The following is an 11,387-nucleotide window of genomic DNA, read 5'->3' on the forward strand; positions in this document are numbered from 1 at the left end:
TATCTCAAATAGGCTCTGTGATGGTTCATCCTATAAAAGGAAGTTCATTCTATGGTGGCCTATCTTGAAGTGAAGGTGGTTGAACAAAATCAAAAACAAACAAAAAACTATGTGCAGGTATCTGTGAGCAAGGTGTACCTAAATCACCCTGCACATATTCCCTTTTGCTATTTTTCAGAAGGACCCATCATGGTATGGCCAGTCTTTTTTAGGTAACATGGAGATTTCAAACTTGAAAAGTTCGACCCTGAAATGACCCTAACTGATGACGCGCGCATGTCCGGGCCAAGTATTCAAAGGCAAAATTCCGGAATTTTGCCAAAAGAATGTGTTGCTACCGTAAGTTGGTCTAATGTCAACATCCGTCTTCTAATTTCGACACCCTTCTTTAGAGATAGGAACAATAGAAACTGGGAAAGGTCGGAATCGCTGATTGACTTTGATTAGCGCGATTAGAGCAAAAATCTTTAGTCTATCAGTGATTTCGACCTTCTTATTATTCCTATCTATAAAGAAGGATGTGATCATGTTCAAAAATAGTGTGACATTTAGTGAACTCAAAAATTGACAAAAATATAGTATTTCTTGAATAACTTGGGAAATATTTCAAATATAACGTTGAAATTTTGTATGATGATCGGTAACACAAAGAACATATCATTTTGATGAAAAAAATGGTAAAATGAGTAAAATTTGTGGCTTCTGGTCCAAATATGTCCAAATATGTGTTTTGTCAGCCACCTCAAAGGAGGAAATGGTTTGTTTAAAAATAACACTTGTATCGGTAACTAGAGGTATCATATTATCTCAAAACAGATAAAGGAGCAACATTTTGAAACTGGTTGGTTTCAAAAAGCCACCAGTATTGTCAGCCACATAACGACTCATAGCTTATCTTGAAATATCTTGTAACCTAGTAAGCCACTTAATTTCGCTCCAAAACAATTTGAAAGGTTAATCATTCTACTTATCCTTGGTGAAAAAATAAACTGTTAGCCACCAAAAATACTCATTTTATTAACATAATTGTCAGCCACTTTGAAAATGTCACAAAACAGGCCTTTATTTTTGAACATGATCATGTCGAAATTAGAAGACGGATGTCGACATTAGACCAACTTACGGTATTTTAGCATGAACATGACCTGTGATAATGTTTGGGGCTTTATTAGATTAAGTGCTTGTGTGCAGAGCATTGTGGGTACAAAGTCCAAATATGTATTTCCCGTAAATTTTGTAATATAAGACAGTCTGAGAAATCCTTCTAATTGCACGCTTAACTTCCGCAGGCGTAAACTTGTAAATGCGCGCTTATCATAGTCCGCCCGAGTCCACCCATGTGCAATTGCACGCTTAATTTCCCCCCTGCCAGTTAGTCACACTAGCGTCCTGCCAAAATGCGTATCAAAGATTAATGCTGTGAAAGCGTATATCGTTTACTTGACTCTCGACCAAAAAAAACTGTGTCGCAAAACTTCTAAAGGGATTCTTGAAAAAACAACCCGGTGCTTTTTAATGAAATTAACATTTTCAAAAACTTTGAGAAATTGCCTAAAATTTGAGCCTTAGATGAAAATATCTGAGCCAAGCCAACCTTGAAAACTAATTTCAAGATCAAATTCCCAAGAAAAAGATCTAGGGGGAGGCGGAACACACCTAGATCCGCGCACTGCCGGACAGGCTATTTCCCGGAAATTTTGCTGGACCTCAAACAATGACCCATTTACATGTACGGAATTATTTTTACTTTAGCGTGAAAACAAGGCCTTAAAAATCGAAGCGCTGTCTCGTGTCTCGGGAATTGAATGATAAAATTTGACATAGTAATGTTATGTTGTTTGGGGAATTATGAAGTTCTCTGGGATTTCGATTGCATTTATTCAGGTTGATTTTTTATGACTTCTAATGGTACTTTTTCTAACGAGTTTGATTACTCTGTTCTCACACTTATGTCTTTTTTTTTCGCGTCCTTTTCCGTGATTACTTTTATTTATATTTTTAAAGACAGGTAAGAAGGCATATTGATGTAACTGCCACGGCACCTGTAAGTTTCATATCAAAACTGTCTCTTTTTGGATAGGTAAGATTACATATTTTCCATCAATGGAGACCAAAATAAATCTATTAAAGGTAGAATATTGAGGAAAAGGATACTTGCATTTTACCCTAACTTTCTTTCCCAAACGATCGTTACAAGTTACTTCAATCATTCTATCATTTGATTTATTTAGTATCTTTTGTTTATACTTAAAAAGAAAAAGAAAGTCATAAAAATACCTAAAACTAATTAAAACATTCCAAATCAACATGCATGGCAGTCATGTTTTCATTCGAATTTTAGGGCATACTGTAAAAGTCGGACCCGGACCTTGGACCCTGGACCCAAGATCGGACCTCAAATCGGCCCTAATTCGGACCCCGATCTAAAAAAGTCGGACCCCGATCTAAAAAAGTCGGACCCCGATCTTAAAAAGTCGGACCCGATCTTAAAAAGTCGGACCCCATCTAAAAATGTCGGACCCCGATCTAAAAGAGTCGGACCCATATCTAAGAAACAGTGTGAATTGATAATATGCGAGTTGCGAGTTGGTCCTGCGAGTTGCGAGTTGCTATCAAATATGCGAGTTGCGAGTTGCAAGTTGCGAGTTACGAGTTACGAGTTGCTATTTTAAGTAAATAAAAGTGCGAGTTGCGAGTTGAAAATTTCACGTTAAGACATCAAAATCGCGAGTTGCAGATTAAAATCGCGAGTTGCAAATTAAAATCGCGAGTTGAAAAATCAAAAGTGCGAGTTGCAAATTAAAATCGCGAGTTGAAAAATCAAAAGTGCGAGTTGCAAATTAAAATCGCGAGTTGAAAATTAAAATCGCGAGTTGAAAAATCAAAAGTGCGAGTTGCAAATTAAAATCGCGAGTTGAAAAATCAAAAGTGCGAGTTGCACGCTTGTTCAACCAGTGTGGAGCATTTTGTCGTTAGGGCGACATGTCTAGGTTCAAAATTGGAGGAAAGTTTTGTATCGAAAGATTAAAAGCTGATATATAAAAAGAATTTATACTGTGAAACTCGTGTAATTCGAATCATAAAATTTCCTTATTAGGTGGTATGATAAATATTTACGATAGAATTGCTGTTTTCGCTCGGGAAAACAACAAGAAAATCCTAGATTGGAAATAATAAATTGTACTCGTTCTTTTATGAGCATTGGCTTGATAGCTTCGTTCTGTCATGTCCTTGCGCTACTTTGAGAATCCCGACACTTTTATCGCAACAGTGGAACTGCACACTGAGATCTGCTGACCTCAATCCCATCTCACCGATCCACTGGGCGCTTGCGACGCAAGTTCATTTAGCACTGTTTTACACACCGACCGACTACATTTACTAGCAAGAGAAAATAGAGAATTACTACCTACCTAGAATTTCTACCCTTTAACTGTTTAATGGGAAGATCTACTTTTAGGAGCATTTAAAATAGAGGCTCAGAAAACCCGAGTTATTTTTCTCGAGTTAAAAAACCGAGTTACGAAAAAACCAAGTTATGACGTCATTTTGTACCTTTTATGACATCATTCTAAATTTCGTAGCTCGTTTTTTTTCCGTGACTTTAAATTTTCGAGTTATTTCTCGATTTTTTTTCGGTCTTTTAAATTTTTGAGTTATTTTCCTTCCTGTAGATAGACTGGAGTCGTTTATAATATGCGTGTAATACTAATAATACTAATACTAATAATAATACGGGATTTAGTTTGTATAAACGACTGGAAGAATCCGGTGTTCCAGCCTTATAGATACAGGGGCTAGCTACGCAGAAACTTGCGTAGCGAGAAAACAATTTATCAAGCAACAACAAACTCTCAAAACAAAATCAACTCAAATGAAAAACTTTCAATACACAAATCCACACATATTTTTTTTTTCAAGAATTATTTTGAGCAGGAAAAAATTATAATTGCAATATTGACACTTTTCTTTTGTTTGGAGTTAGTGCACAAAGGTTTCTAGACGACTAAAATTGTTCCATTCATTACTTTTTGCTTTCTTTCTACTGTGTATAAATTAGTCGTCTAGCTTGCTAGACTATCCTGTAGATTATCAAGTTATTTTGCGTTCCTTTAAATTTTCGAGTTATTTCGTGTTTTAAATAGATTTTTTTTCCTTCTTTAACATTCTCGAGTTATTTTTCGATTGATTCGTTGTTTCGAAACTCAAAAAAAAATCAATAGAAATAGATCACCAATTCAATGCATGAATACATGCATACATGTAGGGTATTTTATTAAGCTATAAATATCTATTATAACCGTCACTTTTCACTTAAATATAAAATAATCTTGCTTGTGAAAATTGACGTTACGCACAAAAAACCTTGCAGAGAATTTGATAGTGTCGATGGAAGAAAGAAAATTCGAAAAAGAAATTCATTTTTTTACGAATCACCGCCGACGGGATATGTTTTCTACTCATTTTCTTTCGGGCATTTTTCATCTCCAAATTAAATAAAACTTACTAGTTATCCTTGGGAGGTTTTGCTGTCGAAAAATGAATCACCATTGATGAAAATAAAGTTTTTATAAATAAAGGCTCCTTTCGAAGGCAGGAAAAGTCTACTGTATGTGAAAACTGAAGCAAACAAAGCATTGCATTCCCCTACATAGATAGATACTTCTTTCAATCAAATCTAAATTTATAAAATTTTATAATTTTACTTCATTCTTAAAGTTTTTTTAATAATAAAATCACAATAATTCAAATATGTGTTCTTTCCAAAGCAAAAATCCCAAATGAAACTATTTTTTATGTTATGATTGCAACATTTTCGAATCTTTCAGTATAAAATAGAACGCGCGCGAAAAAACAATGCAATGACTTCTTTTTCGAAATGACAAAAAAAACACCCATTCAGACGCTTGATGCAATGATGGTCTAAAAAACTATTTCTTTACCATCAAAATATACCGTATTTCTGCAAAAAAAAGACAATAATCAAACTGCAAAAATGCGAAATTCATGTAACTAAGAAAGTACGAAAACAAAATTTCATTTCAACTCTCGATTCGAATTTTCAACTCGCACTTTTGATTTTTCAACTCGCGATTTTAATTTGCAACTCGCGATTTTAATTTGCAACTCGCACTTTTGATTTTTCAACTCGCGATTTTAATTTGCAACTCGCACTTTTGATTTTTCAACTCGCGATTTAAATTTGCAACTCGCGATTTTAATCTGCAACTCGTGATTTTGATGTCTTAACGTGAAGTTTTCAACTCGCAACTCGCACTTTTATTTGGTTAAAATAGCAACTCGTAACTCGCAACTCGCATATTTGATAGCAACTCGCAACTCGTAGGACCAACTCGCAACTCGTATGTGAAAAATCCACGAAACAGTTAGATTAGAGCTATTTGACGGTCGGTGATCATTTTGGCGTAGTTAGTAGAGTAGTGGTTATCACGCTTGACTCCTGTCTGGGAGGCCCGAGTTCGATATACCCACCGCGGTACTACGATTCACTTGGCAAGTGAATGTACCTTCGCCCAGGTCAACCCATACCCGTGTGAGGAGAATTAGGTACCACTACTCTCTGATACAAGAGTCTGGGTAGATATTTCCAGACAATGTGACGTGCTGCAACACTCCCTACAGGTTCGGCCTGCTCACTGCTCTCCCTCACAGCGGATTTATCATAGATAGAACTCTGGATAAACATCTCGGTGTCGTAATCTCGAATAATCTCTCTTGGAAGAATCACATCGATCTTGCCACTTCTAAAGCAAATAACACCCGAATATTCTTTCAGAGGAACCTATCAATGGCCAAAATGGCAGACAAAGAAACACGTCTGAAGTGTTATAAAACTTTTATCAGACCAACGGTGGAATATGCAAACACTGTATGGGATCCCACTGATAACCAATCCCTTACCCAGAAAATTGAAATGATTCAGAGAAAATCTATCCGCTGGATCTGTAGGGAATGGAGTTCAGAAGTCAGCCCAAACGATCTAAGGAAATCACTTAAACTTGAAACACTGGAAACAAGGAGATCCAAATCGAAACTGAAAATTTTATTTGATATTTTGTCAGGAAACAAATTCGTTGACAGCCAGCATCCACCCAGCTAGACGGCGTTGTACAAATGTGAAATATCAGCCCATTCAGTACCGTGAGTATCACAGCGCGAATAAATTCGAGCTGTGAAGACAAAGTTTTTTTTTAATACAAGATCTTGTAGAAAAACGCTCGCAAAGTAGATATATTTCACCGTTTGGCATCGTTTGGCTTAGAGGAGGTTGCGGTTAATATTCTCTTTGAAAACTTGACCTCTGATACTCAGGGTACCCATTCAGGGCAGGATTAAATGCTATTCAAAATCATTCTTTCCATCTACCATCAAAATATGGAACAAATTACCAATTAGAACTGCAAATTTGAAAACTGAAAAAGAACTCAAAAATTCTATTGATAGCTTAATATTCTAGTGTACACTTAATCTGCGCCCGTTTTTCAACTGAGTTTATGCTCATACTCATGTTTTTTTGCTACATTATATTATATTATTTTGCTACATCATTTGCTACATCTAGCGACTCAGCTGGACTCTTGTTCACCTTGATTCTAGTATGTGCTCTCCTTTAGCTTTTGATTTGAACACCTTTCTCATGTGACCCTGCAAATTGTGCGTCCCCTATTAGTGTACTATTTTTAACCCACTTTTTATTACTGTACTGTTTTTGAACTTTTTAATTTTTTTCTGAATTTTAATCTAATAAATCTAATTTAAAATTGTATAAATTACCTATTTATTCTATATTTCTATATCTTTATAAAAGGCTATTAATTAAACCTTTTCAGTTTTGTATTTTTACGTAGAATTTGCAAGATTAGGCATATTTTTGTCTTTTATGCAAATATAAAACTAGAACTAGAACTAGAAACATCAAATACAATGTATAGTATATAGCAATGTGCCTTCGACACTGGGAGAACGATGTTCATCGCAAGAGGCCGAACCTGTAGGGAGTGTTGCAGCACGTCACAATGTCTGGAAGTATCTACCCAGACTCTTGTATCAGAGTAGTGGTACCTAATTCTCCTCACATGGTATGGGTTGACCTGGGCGGGGGGCGAAGGTACATTCACTTGCCAAGTGAATCGTAGTAGGTGGATATCGAACTCGGGCCTCCCAGACAGGGGTCAAGCGTGATAACCACTACTCTACTAGTACTACGCCAAAATGATTACCGTCAACAGCTCTAACGCTAACGGTTTTTTAGATATGGGTCCGATTTTTTAGATCGGGGTCTGACATTTTTAGATGGGGGTCGGACTTTTTAAGATCGGGGTCCGACTTTTTAAGATCGGGGTCCGACTTTTTTAGATCGGGGTCCGACTTTTTTAGATGGGAGTCCGATTTGGGGTCCGAATTAGGGTCCGATATGAGGTCCGAAATAGGGTCCGAAATAGGGTCCGGGGTCAGGGTCCAAGGTCCGGGTCCAACTTTTACATTATGCCGAATTTTAGCTAGCTGAATCACAACGAGGCGCTTCCTTAGCTTGCCTATCATCTCAACAATATTTTAGGACGACAAGGACTAGACTGCGAGCCGCAAAGTAATCTATTCGCTACGCTGTAGCAAATAGAACACATTTGTGGAGCAATACCTTACCTGCTTCATCATTTTCAAAATGGTAGCTGAAAGGGACATAATTATGGCGGGAGAAAATGTTTCACTGGAAAATTTGCTTGAAGAATTCAACTTCAATGCCACAAGAGATACCAGCAAATTTGTTTCTGCTTTGGAAAATCTTCTAACACTTGCTACTAGTAGCGAAGAAAAGCTTAAATGGATTGCTGCAGGAATAGATGTGAATATTTTGTTCAATGAATTGGGTGATTCTGGAGAAGATTCAATATTGAAACAGCCTCAAAATAAAAGTGTTCTAGCTGATTTATGTAAGCTGTTAGGACTAATCTTGAGTACTATTAGTCCAGTGAATGTCTTTACACAATATGTAAGTCATATTGTAAAGAGCTTTGATGCTGGTATCGAAGAATATCTTGCAGAATGTCTTCATCAAACAATGCGTCTAGCTCAAACCGGAAACATTGGAATGTTTATGTCTAACCCTGAAATATTTGTCTTCATTGTCAAGGGACTTGGTTTCAAAAGCCTTAGTGTTGCCAGCTCATCTCGGAAAGTTATTGTCAAGCTGTTTGAATGTACAGAACAGACTGAGTGGTTGTTCTCGAGTGAAGTTTATGGTGTTTGTAGAAATCTGATGGAGAAAGATGCAACTGTACGTTTCAGAGTCTATGAAATATTTCTTGAACTTCTCACAGGGGGGGGTCAGTGTACCAGAAGGTGGCATGTATCCTGGGGTGGGTGGGTGTTTGAGAAAAAAATTTGTCATGTACTACCTGTGTACTATAATTGGGGTGTTGGGTCCAAAATTGATTTTGATTTTTACTACCTGTGTACCAAAATAGGGGTGTTGGGTCCAACATCGATTCTGATTTTTACTACCTGTGTACCAAAATAGAGGTGTTTGGTCCAAAATTGATTTTGATTTTTACTACCTGTGTACCAAAAAAGGGGTGTTGGGTCCAACATCGATTCTGATTTTTACTACCTGTGTACCAAAATAGAGGTGTTTGGTCCAAAATCGATTTTGATTTTTACTACCTGTGTACCAAAATAGAGGTGTTGGGTCCCACATCGATTCTGATATTTACTACCTGTGTACCAAAATAGAGGTGTTGGGTCCAAAATCGATATTAACAGTATGGAAACAAAAAGGCTCAGAAATTATTTGCTAAAATAGAAATGTAAAGTTGTTCTATTATAAATTGATCAAGCCAAGTTTGTCCAAGATCATTCTTCCAAACTTTTTTGAATTAATTGAAATCCTACCAGATCCCACTAAAATGAAGGTTTAGAGTCAATGTAAACATCCGAACATTCTAATTCAAACATTCGAACATCAAATGTGCCAATTCTCACGCATTGAGTGTGAGACTCAAGCATTTCCACATGGTCTCACGCAATTTTTGAAACGTTTGATTTCTCAAGCATTTTGGATTTTTTAAAAAAATTTTCCTGTTTTTCCGATTTTTGGAAAAAAGTTTTCCCGATTTGCCGATTTTCCGAAAAAAGTTTCCCCGATTTCCTGATTTTTGGAAAAAATGTTTACCCGGTTTTCTGATTTTTTCCAGGTAGTACCCGGTAGTAAATGGGGGGTATGGGGAGGTTAAGGTTTTTTTTCCAGGTACTACCCGGTAGTAAATAGGGGGTATGGGATGGTTTCGGGATTTTTCCATGTAGTATAGTGTACTTCAGGGGTGGGTGGGTGTCAAGTTTTGAAAAATACCTTGTAGTACACATACATGCCGCCTTCTAGTACACTGACCCCCCCCCTGCTTCTCAAGCTGCAACCAGAAGACTTCTTTAAGTTCGCAGAACTTGGCTCATTTGATTGTCTTTTCACTGACTTAATGGACAGTGGGGATGTACTTTCTCAGTTAAATGCCTTGGAACACATCACACAGCTGGCATTGACAGGGATACAAGGGTTGGAATTTGTGGAACAAAGAGGCATCATGAGTTGGCTTCAAAATACCTTTTCATCTGGGGATCCATTCGCCCAATTCCTTCTTCCAGGTATATATATATTATTTTTAGTATAAAATCAAGAACATTAAACAAACTGTTGTTGAAATCCACTTTCCAAAAAATTGTTCTAGTATTTTGAAATGGAAATTTATGATGAGTATTTGTAGAGTTAGTTCATGTAATGTTTCCAGCTCGTACCCAATTAGAGACTTATACGCATGCGTAATTTGCCGTTCTTTTAAACCACATGCAGTTAATTCCTGTGATAAACAAAGATGAATGAATCTCTAGGGGTGGTACAGTCAATTTCGGTCGGGTCGTGGACAGCGAAATATGAAATTTGTCGTTCTTTACAAATTTGTCATTCTTTTTGTCGCTTTTTAATAGTTATTTGTCGTTCTTTTTAGATGGTCTGTAAACGTTAGATGAACAGTCTCGTTAACAACATCATCTCTAGATTAGATAAGCTTAATAAGTCTAGAAATATACATCATATCATAAAATGAGGAGGAAAATGAATAAACTCTTCCTGAGTTATTTTTTGTTTTTTACTATCAGGATTCTGCTTTATATCAAATTCTGTTATTGGTTTGAATATGATATCACCCAAGATCTTTAAAATTACAAAGAATCAAACCTTCTAAACAACCTTCTCATAGAGTTAGAAAAAAATCATGATCAGCACACTTCTCATTTTACTTTTTCAGGTGCCATCAAATGTTTCGGAGTTTTGTGTGCAAGCAATCCTACCAAAATTATCTCCAAGTATCAAAACCTATTAACTTTCATTTACGAGAATCTATCCAGTCCTGACACTTCAATACGTTGCCTTTGTGTGGAGACATTAGCTTTCATTTCATCGAGAAGTGATGCTTTGAAAGAGCTGTACAAACATCCAGATTCCTTAAAAGAATCAACGGAAAAGATTGGGCAAATGGTTGCCTCTCATGCCGAAGATGAACAAACTAAAAGCAAAATCCTTGTTGCTGTAGCAACCATGTTTTTACACGATCCAGCTGATGTTGAGTTATCGATGATTTGTGAGAAACTTTTCCATCATTTATCGAGTGAACCGGTCAGATTCTTGATGGATTTGGCTAAACAACCTTTCTTGGCAATACGTTATGGTGCTTTGAAGTTGTTCTGTAATGTATCAAAGTTTTCGTGGGTGGAACAAGATATGGCTCTTTGTGCAGGTAAATAATAAAAAGATTTAAAATGTCGATACATCTCATACATCTGCAAAGCCAACGTCACAGACTGTTTTTTGTCAAGAATTTGAGACAAATTAGCCGAAAATATACAGTAAAAAAACAGTCTATTTGCAAATTTCTCTAGTCATAATGAGTGCGAATTGCGTTTCCTGTTTCCTGGTAATGTTTACCATTTTTTTATTTTCAGGCTTCTTGGAATATTTATTGGATAGAAAGACGGAATCAGAAAAAGAAGGCCGCGAATTGAAATATCACGTCGTCAAAAATCTCGCCATATCAAATACGGCTGGTGAAAACCTGGGTATGGGTTTTCATAATAAAATATTGGCGTATGCGAAGGAAGGACCTTTTTATTCTGAAGGACAAGTCGCCGTTACATACCAAAGAGAAAATTGAGCATTCCCTAGATTGAACTCTAAAAATTTTGCAATTATTACATTTGACTATGTTTCCAAATTTTATTTTATAAAACTCCACAAGAAAAAAATGCGAGCATTTCCACTCAAATAAAATTCAATTATAATTACTTTAAGATCCATTTGCTCGAAATATTTACTGCTTCAA

At 36.4% G+C, this 11,387-nt stretch overlaps 1 protein-coding gene across 1 annotated transcript; it reads left to right on the top strand.

Moving 5' to 3' along the window:
• The first annotated feature begins 7,667 nt into the window (after positions 1 to 7,667).
• LOC136815074 (26S proteasome non-ATPase regulatory subunit 5-like) lies at positions 7,668 to 11,299 on the top strand. Its single transcript, XM_067071518.1, has 4 exons — positions 7,668 to 8,329; positions 9,417 to 9,657; positions 10,317 to 10,805; positions 11,011 to 11,299. Exons 1-4 carry the CDS (start codon positions 7,685 to 7,687, stop codon positions 11,217 to 11,219), a joined length of 1,584 nt encoding a protein of 527 aa, XP_066927619.1. The 5' UTR covers positions 7,668 to 7,684; the 3' UTR covers positions 11,220 to 11,299.
• Positions 11,300 to 11,387: the final 88 nt, after the last annotated feature.

The sequence above is a fragment of the Clytia hemisphaerica genome, unplaced genomic scaffold (genome assembly GCF_902728285.1).
Source record: "Clytia hemisphaerica strain Z4C2 unplaced genomic scaffold, Clytia hemisphaerica genome assembly, whole genome shotgun sequence".
Lineage (NCBI taxonomy): Eukaryota > Metazoa > Cnidaria > Hydrozoa > Leptothecata > Clytiidae > Clytia > Clytia hemisphaerica.